The following is a 16,419-nucleotide window of genomic DNA, read 5'->3' as shown; positions in this document are numbered from 1 at the left end:
AGCCGCGGCCCTAGCAACATTTTGTCTGATGGCGTTTAATAATCTGTTCGACATTCTCACAGCAGCCTTGATCCATATGGGGAGGACTAGGAGTGCCAGACACAACCGCCAAAAGGCGCCACGTCGTATTATGACAAGTGGGCCAACCCTATTGTTGGCACAACGAAAAATGTATTTCACTTTCATTTTTATCCACACTCTTATCTCTCTCATTTAGTTCTCCATTTCCCTGCCGAGCATCCACTGTCGCCGTCACATTTTATTGGCCTCCGTCCATGCCGTAGCTCCCGCACCATAATAGCGCAAGGCTTGTGAGAACCCACAAAATGTTGTAGGAGGCGTTGACGGCCAAAAGGAGGGCGGTCACAAAAGACCGGAGCGACCGTTGTCGGAGATGCTCTAACATCCTCTTACTACATACTAGTAACTGGAAAGTGAAACCATATTGCCAAAAAATTGCAATTATACATGTTACTACCGCTTTAGCAAGCTATTTTAGTTTGCTAAAACTGTTTACATCATGGAACGATAGTATATTTGGATAAAAAGATTTTGCTATCTATATATATTTGGATAGAAAGATTTGGCAATCCATTACAGCTCGCGTGCTTCGATTTTAGATTAATCAAAACACGGACTGACAGTTCGCATTTGGAATCAATGCATGGGAATCGCATAATTAGGTTGACATGATACGACACGATATCATTTCCATACCATGATCCTCGCGTCACGCGTGGTCTTTGCAACTGTCCATTTTTCTACGACAGATCGCCGGGCTTCTCCAGCGGCGAGGTGTCGGCGGTGCGGCTGGGCCGTCGCCGTCGTCGTGTAGCCGGACGTCGCTGCTCTTGGTCCGAACCAGCGGACGGCTGGTTGGCGGCGGTTGACCCTATGCTGGGCCACGTGGACACACCATGGCATCATCCTGACGCCAGGAATCTACCGTGGGCCCCGCCGATCCACGTGACGTGGCCCAGGAATCCTTTTACCCCCTCTTTACGCACCTGCCTTTCCACGCAAGATTTTCTACGCCCACTGCAACGTGGGGCCCTGCCACAAGTCAGCGCTCTAATTCAGGATCTACTCGCCAAATCATATACTCGTAGGTAATTACACGGGAGGTACTTACCGTAAAGTATATCTGGGAGTAAATCCGTCTACTAGTAATATTTCCACAGCAGAAAATCCGTTCCCTAATAATCCAAAAAATCCAGATCCACTTCTCCAAGGCTACGATCCCGTCCGTCCACGTGCACCCAGGACAAATCCCGGCCGTCCGTGTATTTATAGGTGGATCCATAAATGCCGCAAAGCCAAGGGCCAGTTAAAGTTACCGGTTAAAACGCCGAGGGCCAGTCCCTCTCCTACGCGCCCGGGCGAACCATCCCTTCCTTCACTCCCTCGGATCCAGAGCGGAATTCCTCTGCGATTCTTGCCGGTCGATCGCTCGCTGGGCGGAGAGAGCCTGATCTCAGCGATGGGGAAGGCGGCGGCGGTGGGCACGGCGGTGGTGGTGTGCGCGGCGGTGGGCACGGCGGTCGTGCTGGGCCGGCGCCGCCAGAAGCGGGCGGCGGAGCTGCACGGCGCCGCCGAGGCCGAGCGCAAGCGCAAGGTGGCGGACGTGATTGAGGAGGTCGAGCGCGCGCTCTCCACGCCCACCGCCCTGCTCAGGGGCATCTCCGACGCGCTCGTCGTCGAGATGGAGCGCGGACTGCGCGGGGACATCCACTCCCAGCTCAAGATGCTCATCTCCTACGTCGACAACCTGCCCACCGGGTAACAAAGATCCCATTCTTGCCTGATCTGATCCGATCCGATCCCGTCTTTCCTATTTTTTTACCTTTCCTTTTTGCGCGTTCGGTTGACTTGTTGTTGTGATCCCGAAGATGCCGTCTGTTGTTGGGACAGTCGTCGCGGCTGGACGAATTCTGTTTCCGTGATCGCGGAAGCGTCAGAAATTCTTCTCTCCCGCTCTTGATTAGGAATGACCGGCCTGCCGGGGAAATGCCCGGATCTTATTGCGGAAGATCGCGCCTTCTGGCGATTCTGGATGGATCGTGGGCCAGGATAGGATCCTTTTACCTAACAATTCCACCCTGCCAAATCCCATGCTTGCAGATCATATGGTAGTTAGTTCCAAACCAACCTTGATGATTTAGGATATGGTGTCAATGAGCATGGTACCAGTCGTGGAGTGACATGAGGTTGGGATGAATGCCTGGTGGGGCGAGCCTATGTGATAGCCCATTAGTGAGATGTGCTGTCCAATTAATGGCATGGATAGTTAGCCCATGTTTACTCCTATACTGTGAATTCTGTAGAAATGTTCATATGTCTTTATTGTTTGTTTCAACAATTTGTTTGTTCAGTTATATCCATCAGTCTACCAAATCCTCTCCAGGATAATCCATTTTTTCGAGGATCATCCACTTATATAGTAAAAAAATTAAACAGATTCACTGGAAGTAAGCTTCTTAAATTCTAACATTTTGTTGCATTCAGTCTGTTATGTGCTATTCATTCATAAACATGCCTATACTCTTCAAGTTCTGTGTTTAATCATCTGGGTGCTATGTCTGCAGAGACGAACATGGGCTGTTTTATGCGCTGGATCTTGGAGGAACCAACTTCCGTGTACTCCGAGTCCAACTCGCAGGAAGGGAGAAACGTGTTGCCAAGCAACAGTCCGAGGAAGTCTCTATCCCACCTCACCTCATGGTTGGGACTTCCATGGTGAGTTACCTGCTGTTTGATTCTCAAGTTTCCTGGAGTTGCGAAATTTACACGCGTGGTTGCTAATGTATCTTGAATTTATTGATACAGGAACTGTTTGATTTCATTGCTGCTGCATTGGCAAAATTTGTGGATACCGAAGGTGTCGATTTCCACCTCCCAGAGGGGAGGCAGAGAGAGCTGGGTTTCACCTTTTCCTTTCCAGTGAACCAATTGTCCATATCATCTGGAACGCTCATCAAGTGGACAAAGGGTTTTTCGATCAACGGCACGGTAAATTCAGAACACTATGCTGATTATGTCCAGCAAACTCCTAGCACATTAGTTGACATGGCTTCAAGTGTATTTTCTTTGATATGGCAAGTTTCTGGTGGTTAACCTTTATTTGATATGGCAAGGGACTCTGTTCTTGTCCTTGATCACTCTTTTGGTATAGTAGAGCAGATTTAACGCACCCTTTTCTTAGCCAAACCTTCTAAGATACTGTCTGACCTTGAAGGAGAGAAATCAAAAAAAGGATTCCCCTCTTAGCACTTATGACTTTTTTCTATTGTACTAGTTGTCATCTCTTCGTCAATCAGTTTCAGTTTTAATTTAGGTAACTAATAGAGATGTTTTAGTCATTTCTAGATGACATGGAGGGCTAAAAGAGATTTGCCTTCTCAACCATTGTATATTTGTATATGCCACAAGTGTTGAACTTTAATAGTGGTGTGGGCGTGTGGCTATTAAATATTATTTCATTTTGACTCAGTTAGTTCTCTGATACTTCTCAATCAGTCATTGCATTATGGTCAAACTGATTTCTTTATCTCAATGATTAAATGTTATTAAATATTATTTCATGTTGATTCATTTAGTTCTCTTATACTTCGTTATCACTCATTACATTTTGGTCAAACTGATTTCTTTATCTCAATGATGAAATGTAAAGCTTGGTTAGGAAGCACATTTTTATGATGCAGTAAGAGTAGTATGTTTCTGGGTTGATGTTATCTGAGTTTATCACAACGATGAAATGTAGAGCTTGGTAAGGAAGAATATATTTGTGATACTTAAGAATATTAAGTTTCTCGGTTGATGGTCTCTGAGCCAATTTTTCAATCATCCCATAATAACCACAATTACTTTGATTTTAATTTGTTATTTGGTTACTCCCTAATCAGGTTGGTGAGGATGTTGTGGCTGAGTTGAGCAAGGCAATGGAGAGGCAGGGATTGGATATGAAAGTTTCAGCATTGGTAATACACCATGTCTATTTTTTACTGCCGCAAAATAATGCAATTTTTATTTTTGTGTGTCCTGATGCTACTCGTTAATCTTTTCTGTTGATGGGGATGGAAACATGCTTTGCGTCATGCAGAACTTTCTTCTTTTTTGAGATTTTCCTTTATGTAGGCTGATTGTTGATATTTTGTAGGTTAATGACACAGTCGGCACATTGGCTGGTGGGAGATATGTGGATAACGATGTTGTTGCTGCTGTAATTTTGGGCACTGGCACAAATGCAGCATATGTTGAGCATGCTAATGCAATTCCTAAATGGACTGGATTACTGCCTAAATCCGGAAATATGGTTAGTGTTTAAAATTCCCTTTCTGCTTGGAATGAACAAGTCCCATTAAACATCGTATGGGCGTACACATGCATCGTATCTTCACTGCTGTACTCTACTAGCCTAACCACAATATTGTTTGATGTTCTCTAGGTAATCAACACGGAATGGGGAAGCTTTAAATCAGACAAGCTTCCACTTTCAGAATACGATAAAGCTATGGATTTTGAAAGTCTGAATCCTGGAGAACAGGTGTTTATCTCGGTGGTATTTACACTTCCATTTATGTTTTGTTGCTAAACTGCACTAATATATGCGAATATCTTCTGGGTAACAGATATATGAAAAGATGATTTCTGGCATGTATCTTGGAGAGATTGTGCGAAGAATCTTACTGAAACTGGCTCATGATGCTGCATTGTTCGGAGATGTTGTTCCACCTAAGTTGGAACAGCCGTTTGTACTGAGGTATACTTTCTTGACCCATTAGTCATTGAACTCTTCATCTTTGCTGTAGCTAAACGGTGATCAAGAATTTTTACACACTAATATTGAGCTTTCAAAACTGCACAAGGAAACAGATTCTCGTCCGAATTTATCATGTTACATCAGTTGACTAGTCCGTGTAAGGCCAAAGCCCAAAGCTATAAAAGAATTGGGAAATTTCGGGCCTTCTGAAGTTAACATATACTTCAGTCAAGTAATCTATGTGAGGTGGCAAAATCAAAATTCAATGCCGATTCATCATAACTGGTGATGAAATACTTTACGTCTGGTCAATGCTCTGTTTTGTCCTCAACTGCGAGCAATTCAAAGCTTGGTATCTTTTTTCTCTGGTGTATTAGAATAATTTGGTGGATGGCGTGTGCAATTGCTTACTTGGATAGAGTTTGTTTCGTGCACACCTTAATATTCTAATTCAAAACCAAATGTTTGTTTTCCTTTTTCTTTTGTTTTTTCAAGTGGCTCAAAAGAGTGATGGTGAATAGTGTTATGCTCGTCTTCTTGGAACTAATCGAATATTTACTTGAGGCTAAGTAGATATACTATTTGTTGATTGATATGTGTATTGAATAGCATAGAATTCTTGAGAACTAATGAAGAGTCCATGCCATTAGTAGCAGAAATCTATGTTAAATCTTGACAAATGTTTTCTGAACATGAGCTCAATTACGATTAAAGCATTTATCTGTATGAAGTTTTGTACTGTATTCTTACTCGATGTAAATTCAACTACTGAATCTTATGCATTGCAGGACCCCGGATATGTCAGCCATGCACCATGATGCATCACATGACCTTAAAGTTCTGGGAACTAAGCTAAAGGATATCGTTGGGGTATGACTTGCGTGAACCTAACTGGATACCAGAAATGTTCAATGACCATTGATTACTTGTATAACATCTTGATTTCATGTTCAGGTTGCAGATACTTCCCTGGAAGTAAGATACATTACTCGTCACATATGTGACATTGTTGCTGAGCGCGGAGCACGCTTGGCCGCTGCTGGTATATATGGCATCCTGAAGAAGCTAGGCCGTGACAAAGTGCCAACTGATGGCAGCACGATGCCAAGGACCGTCGTTGCCTTGGATGGTGGGCTCTATGAACATTACAAGAAGTTCAGCAGTTGCTTAGAAGCAACTCTTACAGATCTCCTCGGGGAGGAAGCCTCTTCGTCGCTGGTTGCTAAGCTGGCCAACGACGGATCTGGCATCGGAGCCGCTCTCCTTGCGGCCTCGCACTCCCAGTATGCGGAGGTCGACTAGTCTTTTGATAACTGCCCTGATGGACTGAACTCTGAGTGTAGCCTCTCCTCTTTGTTTTCTCTTCAAATCTTCCTAATATTCTGGGCTCCCCTGGTGGTGGAATTTTACCTTCCTTCGGCTATTCTGCAGACATCTTTGCAGCGGGATAATAGCTAGTATAGCGCCAAAGAGTTTGGAGGTTTATCTAATGGCATGCATAAACGTTTGGATGGCAGGAACAATGGAGATGGAGGTTTGAACAATGCCATTCCTGTTCTGCCAGATTCTTTTTCCCCTTGTCTGGTGTTGTAATCCAAGCATTTTGTTGTTAATCCTTTTGTATTTTTCTCTTCCCAATAAAGATGGGGATCGACATAGTCCAATTTAACCATCTTTTAGATGTGTTTACCTCATTTGTCCACTATATATATGTCTGAATGCACAATCTTGTTTTCAAAATGATACTATCTGATCAAACTTAGTTGCCTATACACCTGAATGATGGCTCACAGTGTCAATTCCACCATTTTATCTGCTCTGCTCTCCCGAAGAAACTGCACTGCACAACTCTTGCTACTGTACCTTATTGCTACTAATGTATTCTGACTTTCTGAGACCACTACCGTATTTCGTCAGACGATGTCGAAGCTGCCCTTGCTGTCGTCGTCGGAAACCTTTTCCGGCGACTGCCCCCTCGCACCGGCAGCAGCGGAGCAGCGTCGTACTCTGAAGAAACCGTCTTCTCGTCGACCGTTTTCCGGTGGGCCTGCTCACACCGGAGCAGTATCTGCAGCACATCCTTCATGGTTGGCCGCGTCGACGGCTGAGCGCCGGTGCATATGACACCGAGCTTGAACACGACCTCAAAGTCGTTGCTGCGCCCGGCGTCCCCGATGGAGCTGTCCGCCGCATCGGCGATGGGTTTCCCCGACTGCAGGTGCCGCCACGCCCATTCCGCGAGCGAGGTATGCTCGCCGCCGTTGCCGGCCTCCCTGCCGGTGGCCAGCTCCAGCAGCACCACCCCGAAGCTGTACACGTCCACCTTCTCGTTCGCCTTCCTTGTGTACGCACACTCTGCACAACACAATGAACAGGATGAGTTGCCGTGCGTGCAAAAAATTGGAGTTGGATTAGGGAAGGTGATCGACAGGTGCTTACCAGGAGCCATGTAACCGAAGGTTCCGGCGACGGCGGACATGGTGTCAGTCGTCGTGCCAGCAGCGGCCTGGACGAGCATCCTGGCGAGCCCGAAGTCGGCGACCTTGGCGTTGAGCTCCGCGTCGAGCAGGATGTTGCTGCACTTGACGTCCCGGTGCACCACCGGCGGGGAGCACTCGTGGTGCATGTAGCTCAGCCCCCGCGCCGCGCCCACGGCCACCCTCACCCTCGCCGGCCAGTCGAGCGGCGCTCGCCGGGCAGACGACGGGGCCTTCGCCACAGCCCCCGCGCTCCCGGCCGCCCACCTGTGGCCGTGGAGCCACCGGTCCAGGCTACCGTTGCCCATGTACTCGTAGACGAGGAGCTTGGTCTCGGCGCGGGAGAGGCAGCAGAGGAGCTTCACGATGTTGGTGTGCCGGACGTGACCAAGGACGTTCACCTCCGAGTCGAACTCACGCTCCAGATTCTTCTCCACCTTCCCGCCAGTCCATATGCGCTTCACGGCTACCATGGTGGCGGTGCCGCCGCCGGTGCGGCTGGGGCACTCCACGCCGTACACGCGCCCAGACCCGCCTTTGCCGATCAGGTTATCGTCGGCGAGCCCGCGCAGCACGGCGGTCTCCCCGAAGTCCAGCGCCTGGAAAGCGGTCAGCTTCCAAGCCTCCACGGCCGGCGCGAGCCGCTTACGTCTCTTGGCGTCGCGAATGACGAAGAAGGCGAGTGCGACGATGGCGACGAGAAGCGCGGCGCCGGCAGCGAGAAGGCCCGCGCGGAGGCCCGGTGATACCTTGTCGGATGACCTGGCTGCGCACGAGCTCACGCCGGCGAGGTTCTCTGATGAAGACGCGGCCGTGCAGAGCGCGGGGTTGCCCAGGAAGCTCCCGTCGTACGCGGAGATGGCGAGCGCCGCCGGTATCTCGCCGGTGAGCCGGTTTGACGAGAGGTTCAGCTGGTTCACCCTCATATTCCCCAGCGACGCCGGGATGCTGCCGGAGAGCTGGTTCGAGGAGAGGTCGAGCAGGGTGAGCACCGGCATGGAGCCCAACGCCGCCGGTATCTCGCCGGTGAGCTGGTTGCTGCTGAAGTTCATCTGCGTCAGGCCACGGAGCGTCACGACGCTGTCCGGGATCGCGCCCGACAGCTGGTTCGCCGACAGGTCGAACTCCTGCAGCAGAGGCATCCCCGCAGGAAGCACCGAGGGTATCTCTCCGGAGAACCTGTTGTTCCCCGCGTAGAACCTCTGCAGCCGGGCTCCTGCCGCCGGGAGAGGCCCACTGAACCTGTTGTTGGAGATGTACAGCTTCGTCAAGTTCCAGAACAGAGTCTGGGGCAGGGTCCCTGTGAGCCCACCGTTGTTCTGCAAAAGCAGAGTCATGAGCTTGGTCTCCGTCCACAGCGCGGCCGGCACCTCGCCGGAGAGCTGGTTGTCCTGGAGCTGAAGGCTTATGAGCGCGGGGCAGCTGGCGAGGCTCGCCGGGATGGAGCCGTTGAGGCTGTTGTTGGAGGCGGAGATGATCCACAGCCCGCGGTTCTGGCAGACTCCGGCCGGTATCGGGCCGGAGAGGTCGTTGTCGTCGACCTGGATGTCCCTCAGCACGGGCGAGTGCATCCCGAGCTCCGCCGGGAGGGGTCCGGTGAGCTTGTTGTCGAACAGCCACAGGAACACCAACGACGGCAGCCGCGCGAGGCTCGCGGGTATCTCGCCGGAGAAGCTGTTGGTGTTCAAGTTCAGATGCACGAGCTTCGTCAGATTACCGAACTCTTCCGGGATGGCTCCGGTGAGGTCGTTGAAGGAGACGTCGATCTGTTCCAGCCCCGCCGCCCCGATCGCCCCGTCGATGGCGAGGTCGCCGGCGAGGTAGTTGGAGTACAGGTACAACGTCTGCAGCTTGGGGAGGTTCCAGATGGCCGGGGGGATGCTCCCGTTGAAGGAGTTGTTGGACAGGTCGAGCCAGACCATCTCGGACATCCCCGTGACGTAACCCGGGAACTCGCCGGTGAGGCCGGAGCTCGCGAGCCAGAGGGTGGCCAGCTTCGTCAGGTTCTTGAACGAGTCGGGCAGCTTGCCCGGACTGAAGTTATTCAGCTCGAGCTTGAGCGTCTGGAGCCGCGTCAGCTCGCCGAGCTCCGTGGGGACGGTGCCGGTGAGCTGGTTGCTGTTGAGGGCGAGGACCGTCAGGTTCTTGAGTTGCGACAGCGTGGGCGGCACCGTGCCGGTGAAGAAGTTGTTGTCGAGGGCGAGGTGCGTGAGGTTCTTGCCGAGGCGGCCGATGTCGGCGGGGAGGTCGCCCGCGAGGTTGTTCGATGAGAGGTCGAGGTAGGTGAGGGCGGTGAGGTTGTAGAGGAAGGACGGGAAGCCGCCGGTGACGGTGGTGTTTTGGAGGTTGAGCGTGGCGAGGCTCGCCAGCTCGCCGATCGCGTCGGGGACGGGGCCGGAGACGGCGACGTTCGGGAGGGAGAGGGAGCTCACCCGGCCGGCGCCGTCGCAGGAGACGAAGGTCCAGCCGGTGCAGTGCGAGGAGGCGTTGGAGGACCATGACGCGAGCGCCGGCGGGGAGCCCCAGGCGGCCTTGATCCGGAGCAGGACCTGCTGCTCGTCGACCTGCTGCGCGGCGGCGTGGCGCGGGAGGCGGAATGGGAGGACGAGGCAGAGCAGGAGGATGCGGAGGTAGGCGTGGCCTGGCATTGCTGCCATGGTGAGTGAGAACCGAGAAATTCCGGCCGCCGGCGCGCGCGGGAACGGGAGACTGAGTAGGCGTGCGTTCAGTTTGGTTGGCCTGCCATCGCTGACTCCAGTGTGGAAACGTGTTGGGGCTGTATTTATACGTAGTGGGAACTAGCGATGGGCTGACGGCAGCTGATTAGTAGCATTTTTTAAAATTATTTTTATGCACTCATTCCACTGTGTGACCATCATCCTGTTTGGTTATTGTACTCTGTGGGCTTGTCTGGTGGTGCTTCCTTGGAAGCTTCAGATGGTTAAGTAATCTGTCTTTGCGACATGCACGTTTTATGTGGTTTTAGGCTGGGTCAACAAATTGGTTAGATGGAAAGGGATGTGTTCCAGATGGTTAGTACGATATGCGTTTTCTTGTAGTTGCTGTCAACATCTTAGATTCATCTCGATCTTCGAAAGACAATCGGCTTCTCTCTTGCTCGATCGCTATGGTCAAACAAAACTATTCGAATTATAGTGAGGCCGATCACCAGCGACAACGGAGGACGAATGGTGTTTTGTAAATTCAAATCGATACAGTAGCTATCGAAGACTATCGAAGTTCCCCTCGTTAACCATTTCAGCAAACTCAGTTGTTGCTGTCGTTTCGAAACAAAACAAAAAACTTGTTGTTATCCGTGCTGATTCTTTTATTTTTGGTCAGCTTCTAGAATCAAGATTTGCATCCACGAAATTAACTATGATCACTATCAGAGCGTGGCGGCAAGAGAGAACTTTTCGTTGCTTCCGGTACTGGACACCGCTTGAGCATTTGTGAGCTTGATATCACGGGGCAGTGAGCATGACATGATTATTAGTTTATTACGGCATAATTGCCTAAGTGGATATCTATAGCCTGCATCACGGGACCCACACGTCATTGTCAGGTGCTCACTTGCTCTGCCTCTCTCTGCATCTAGATGTTCTTCGCAGCTCCGGCGTGCTTAAGCGAGTCAAACGGCGGGAAAGGTCGTAGATAAGGATGTGTGGTTACTTTACGACTGTATGTATGATTTGCCGATCGTCGTGTAATCTCAGTCTCAGACGAACAGAAAGGGAATGCAACGGAAAATGACACTTGATCGTGTCCATCACCGCACGGGCATGCATGCGTGCGTGCGTCTCTGCGCAGTACATGTACACGCCGTGCACCACGCAGAACACGGTACATCGCGTGCACTTGGTTTCTCTCCGATTCACTTTGTTCTCGACTCGTTGGAAGTTATCCAACTTTGCACTGGTACTGAACGGATATGGAATGATGCAACGGCTATCTATGCGGGAGATTTTGGAGTGTGCTGGTAGTATTGGTATGGTAGAATTTGTTCATTGTAGGAGGGAGACAAACAATGTGGCCCATGATATTGCTATGCATTGCTTTAGGTCTAGAATTTCTTGTACCTGGATCGATGAACCCTCTAGTTTCCTCCTTCAACCCCTTCTTTATGATGTAACAATTCTGTAACCTTTTGTGAGGCGGCAAGTTTGTTGGACGCACTCTTTTCCTTTCGGAGTACCGTAAGGGACTAGAAGGTTTTTAATGAGGCGGGCTTGCCGACCTAATATATATGATTTCAAAAAAAAAGAAGATTCGTGTTGCAAGTAACATTATGTTTTGTTATATTTAAAAATATGAAACGTAATATTTCGCAACGAAATATGATGTTTTCGTGCAAGGGGTGTCCCATCCACGGGAGAATCGCCACTCTCGTGCACCACAGCCACGCGGGGCTTTTATTTTCTGTTCAAGAAAAACCTTTACGCTAGATCTCAACTAACTTGGAGATAAATTGGAACTCGGTCGACATTTTCTCTGTCAGATCTCGCACCAAGATTTTTTCCTAGGTTCCTTATCTTTTTAGGCTTCCTTCTTTCTCGTAATGTGCGCAGAAGCGAAACTTCTTGTTGGCGATAGGAACGACGCAACGGTGACATTGGTGATGAGGAATAAAGAGAGCCGAAGGAGAACAACAAACTTAGGGAAGGGGTGGGGATGTGTGATACGCGTAAAGCACACGCCCGTTGGGAACCCCAAGTGGAAGGTGTGATGCGTACAGCAGCAAGTTTCCCTCAGTAAGAAACCAAGGTTGTCGAACCAATAGGAGTCAAGAAGCACGTGAAGGTTGTTGGTGGCGGAGTGTAGTGCGGCGCAACACCAAGGATTCCAGCGCCAACGTGGAACCTGCACAACACAATCAAAGTACTTTGCCCCAACGTAACGGTGAGGTTGTCAATCTCACCGGCTTGCTCGTAAACAAAGGATTAGATGTATAGTGTGGATGATGATGATTGTTTGCGAAGAACGAGTAAAGAACAATTGCGATAGATTGTATTTCAGATGTAAAGAATAGGACCGAGGTCCACAGTTCACTAGTGGTGTCTCTCCCATAAGATAAACAGATGTTGGGTGAACAAATTACAGTTGGGAAATTGACAAATAAAGAAAACATAACAATGCACATACATATATCATGATGAGTACTATGAGATTTAATCAGGGCATTACGATAAAGTACATAGACCGCTATCCAGCATGCATCTATGCCTAAAAAGTCCACCTTCGAGGTTATCATCCGAACCCCTTCCAGTATTAAGTTGCAAACAACGAGATAATTGCATTAAGTATGGTGCGTAATGTAATCAACACAAATATCCTTAGACAAAGCATCGATGTTTTATCCCTAGTGGAAACGAGCACATCCACAACCTTAGAACTTTCTCGTCATCGTCCCGGATTTAATGGAGGCATGAACCCACTATCGAGCATAAATACTCCCTCTTCGAGTCACAAGTATCAACTTGGCCGGAGCCTCTACTAGCAACGGAGAGCATGCAAGAACATAAATAACATATATGATAGATTGATAATCAACTTGACATAGTATTCAATATTCATCGGATCCCAACAAACACAACATGTAGCATTACAAATAGATGATCTTGATCATGATAGGCAGCTCACAAGATCTAACATGATAGCACAACGAGGAGAAGACAACCATCTAGCTACGGCTATGGACCCATAGTCCAGGGGTGGACTACTCGCACATCGATCCGGAGGCGATCATGGCGATGAAGAGACCTACGTGAGATGATTCCCCTCTCCGGCAAGGTGCCGAAGGCGATCTCCTGAATCCCCCGAGATGGGATTGGCGGCGGCGGCGTCTCAGTAAGGTTTTCCGTATCGTGGCTCTCGGTAGCGGGGGTTTCGCGACGAAGGCTTTAAGTAGGCGGAAGGGCGAGGTCAAGGGGCATCACGAGGGGCCCACACGCTAGGGCCGCGCGGCCAGCACCTGGGCCGCGCCGCCCTACTGTGGCACCGCCTCGTGGCCCCACTTCGTTTCCTCTTCGGACTTCTGGAAGCTTCGTGGAAAAATAGGACCCTGGGCGTTGATTTCGTCCAATTCCGAGAATATTTCCTTACTAGGATTTCTGAAACCAAAAACAGCAGAAAACAACAATCGGCTCTTCGGCATCTCGTCAATAGGTTAGTGCCGGAAAATGCATAATAATAACATATAATGTGTATAAAACATGTGAGTATCATCATAAAAGTAGCATGGAACATAAGAAATTATAGATACGTTTGGGACGTATCAAACATCCCCAAGCTTAGTTCCTACTCGCCCTCGAGTAGGTAAACGATAACAAAGATAATTTCTGAAGTGACATGCTATCATAATCCTGATCATACTATTGTAAAGCATATGAGATGAATGCAGCGATTCGAAGCAATGATGAAGATAATGAGTAAACAAATGAATCATATAGCAAAGACTTTTCATGAATAATACTTTCAAGACAAGCATCAATAAGACTTGCATAAGAGTTACTCATAAAGCAATAAATTCGAAGTAAATGCATTGAAGCAACACAAAGGAAGATATAAGTTTCAGCGGTTGCTTTCAACTTCAACATGTATATCTCATGGATAATTGTCAACACAAAGTAATATAACAAGTGCAATAGGTAAACATGTAAGAATCAATGCACACGAGTTGATACAAGTGTTTGCTTCGGGATAGAAAGAAGTAGGCAAAGCTGACTCAACAATAAAGTAGAAGATAGGCCCTTCGCAGAGGGAAGCATGGATTACTATTTTTGTGCTAGAGCTTTTCATTTTGAAAACAAGAAACAATTTTGTCAACGGTAGTAATAAAGCATATGTGTTATGTATAAGATATCTTATAAGTTGCAAGCCTCATGCATAGTATACCAATAGTGCTCGCACCTTGTCCTAATTAGCTTGAATTAACACGGATTATCATTGCATAGCATATGTTTCAACCAAGTGTCACAAAGGGGTACCTCTATGCCGCCTGTACAAAGGTCTAAGGAGAAAGCTCGCATTGGATTTTTCGCTTTTGATTATTCTCAACTTAGACATCCATACCGGGATAACATAGACAACAGATAATGGACTCCTCTTTAATGCATAAGCATTCAACAATAATTAATTTTCTCATAAGAGATTGAGGATTAATTGTCCAAACTGAAACTTCCACCATGAATCATGGCTTTAGTTAGCGGCCCAATGTTCTTCTCTAACAATATGCATACTCAAACCATTTGATCATGAAAATCGCTCTTACTTCAGACAAGACGAACATGCATATCAACTCACATGATATTCAACAAAGGTAAAAGAGTTGATGGCGTCCCAGAAACATGGTTACCGCTCAACAAGCAACTTATTAAGAAATAAGACACATAAGTACATATTCTTCACCACAATAGTTTTTCAGGCTATTTGTCCCATGAGCTATATATTGCAAAGGCAAAGAATAGAATTTTTAAAGGTAGCACTCAAGTAATGTACTTTGGAATGGCGGAGAAATACCATGTGGTAGGTAGGTATGGTGGACACAAATGGCATAGTATTTGGCTCAAGGGTTTGGATGCACGAGAAGAATTCCTCTCAATACAAGGCTAGGCTAGCAAGGTTGTTTGAAGCAAACTCAAGTATAAAAGGTGCAGCAAAGCTCACATATGAACATATTGTAGGTATTATAAGACTTTACATTGTCTCCTTGTTGTTCAAACACCTTAACCAGAAAATATCTAGACTCTAGAGATCAATCATGCAAACCAAATTTAACAAGCTCTATGTAGTTATTCATTAATGGGTACAAGGTACATGATGCAAGAGCTTAAACATGATCTATATGAGCACAACAATTGCCAAGTATCACATTATTCAAGACATTATACCATTTACCACATGCGGCATTTTCCGTTTCCAACCATATAACAATGAATGAAATAGTCCAACTTTCGCAATGAACATTAAAGATAAAGCTAAGAACATATGTGTTCATATGAAACAGCGGAGCGTGTCTCTCTCCCAAACAAAGACTGCTAGGATCCGATTTTATTCAAACAAAAACAAAAACAAAAACAAACAGACGCTCCAAGTAAAGCACATAAGATGTGACGGAATAAAAATATAGTTTCACTAGAGGTGACCTGATAAGTTGTCGATGAAGAAGGGATGCCTTGGGCACCCCCAAGCTTAGACGCTTGGGTCTTCTTAAAATATGCAGGGATGAACCACGGGGGCATCCCCAAGCTTAGACTTTTCACTCTTCTTGATCATATTGTATCATCCTCCTCTCTTGACCCTTGAAAACTTCCTCCACACCAAACTCAAAACAAACTCATTAGAGGGTCAGTGCATAATTCATATATTCAGAGATGACATAATCATTCTTAACACTTCTGGACATTGCACAAAGCTACCGAAAGTTAATGGAACAAAAAAATCCATCAAACATAGCAAAACAGGCAATGCGAAATAAAAGGCAGAATTTGTCAAAACAGAACAGTCCGTAAAGACGAATTTTTTTGAGGCACCAGACTTGCTCAGATGAAAATGCCCAAATTGAATGAAAGTTGCGTACATATCTGAGGATCACGCACGTAAATTGGCAGATTTTTATAAATTTTCTACAGAGACTACTGCTCAAATTGGTGACAGCAAGAAATCTGTTCCTGCGGAGTAATCCAAATCTAGTATTGACTTTACTATCAAAGACTTTACTTGGCACAACAATGCAATAAAATAAAGATAAGGAGAGGTTGCTACAGTAGTAACAACTTTCAATACTCAAATATAAAACAAAAGTGCAGAAGTAAAATAATGGGTTGTCTCCCATAAGCGCTTTTCTTTAACGCCTTTCAGCCTAGGCGCGAAAGTGTGAATCAAGTATTATCAAGAGATGAAGCATCAACATTACCTCGGGCTTTACGCATACCCTTCTTATTCTTTTTCTTACTCTTTGGTTTAGGGAATACATGTCTACCTCCCGATGTAGAGGTGAATTTTAGGGTGCCTTCTCCCACATCTATGACTGCTCCCAATAGTTTCAGCAGGGATCTTCCAAGTGTGATTTGTCATGTTCCTACACATTCAATAACAAGATAATCAGTGGATACTGTTCTTCCAAGAATGGTTGTATGCACACCCTCGGCTATTCCCTTAGGAATTATAACAGAGTTATCAATA

The 16,419-nt window shown here is 47.4% G+C and overlaps 2 protein-coding genes across 2 annotated transcripts; one reads left to right on the top strand and one right to left on the bottom strand.

The window, feature by feature from the left end:
* The first annotated feature begins 1,332 nt into the window (after nt 1-1,332).
* On the top strand, nt 1,333-6,448 carry LOC124707279 (hexokinase-5). The gene is made up of 9 exons (XM_047238942.1): nt 1,333-1,779; nt 2,586-2,736; nt 2,827-3,009; nt 3,903-3,977; nt 4,157-4,312; nt 4,445-4,543; nt 4,629-4,759; nt 5,548-5,629; nt 5,714-6,448. The coding sequence occupies exons 1-9, from the start codon at nt 1,481-1,483 to the stop codon at nt 6,059-6,061; spliced, it is 1,524 nt and encodes a 507-aa protein (XP_047094898.1). The 5' UTR covers nt 1,333-1,480; the 3' UTR covers nt 6,062-6,448.
* A 211-nt stretch (nt 6,449-6,659) lies between these two features.
* Nucleotides 6,660-9,978, bottom strand: LOC124648433 (receptor-like protein kinase HSL1). Its single transcript, XM_047188203.1, has 2 exons — nt 7,199-9,978; nt 6,660-7,114 (listed from the first exon to the last, which is right to left on the bottom strand). Exons 1-2 carry the CDS (start codon nt 9,891-9,893, stop codon nt 6,660-6,662), a joined length of 3,150 nt encoding a protein of 1,049 aa, XP_047044159.1. The 5' UTR covers nt 9,894-9,978.
* Nucleotides 9,979-16,419: the final 6,441 nt, after the last annotated feature.

This window comes from Lolium rigidum, chromosome 4 (genome assembly GCF_022539505.1).
Source record: "Lolium rigidum isolate FL_2022 chromosome 4, APGP_CSIRO_Lrig_0.1, whole genome shotgun sequence".
Taxonomy (NCBI): Eukaryota; Viridiplantae; Streptophyta; class Magnoliopsida; order Poales; family Poaceae; genus Lolium; species Lolium rigidum.
The sequence above is the reverse complement of the archived record's forward strand: the minus strand, read 5'-3'. Positions and strand labels throughout refer to the sequence as shown.

Excerpts from the sequence above, each read along its gene's own strand:
- LOC124648433 (XM_047188203.1), bottom strand. The coding sequence starts at position 9,893 with ATGGCAGCAATGCCAGGCCACGCCTACCTCCGCATCCTCCTGCTCTGC. Across the intron at positions 7,115-7,198 it reads CTTCGGTTACATGGCTCCTG|AGTGTGCGTACACAAGGAAG; the intron begins GTAAGCACCTGT and ends TGTGTTGTGCAG.
- LOC124707279 (XM_047238942.1), top strand. The coding sequence starts at position 1,481 with ATGGGGAAGGCGGCGGCGGTGGGCACGGCGGTGGTGGTGTGCGCGGCG. Across the intron at positions 1,780-2,585 it reads GTCGACAACCTGCCCACCGG|AGACGAACATGGGCTGTTTT; the intron begins GTAACAAAGATC and ends CTATGTCTGCAG. Across the intron at positions 5,630-5,713 it reads AGCTAAAGGATATCGTTGGG|GTTGCAGATACTTCCCTGGA; the intron begins GTATGACTTGCG and ends TTTCATGTTCAG.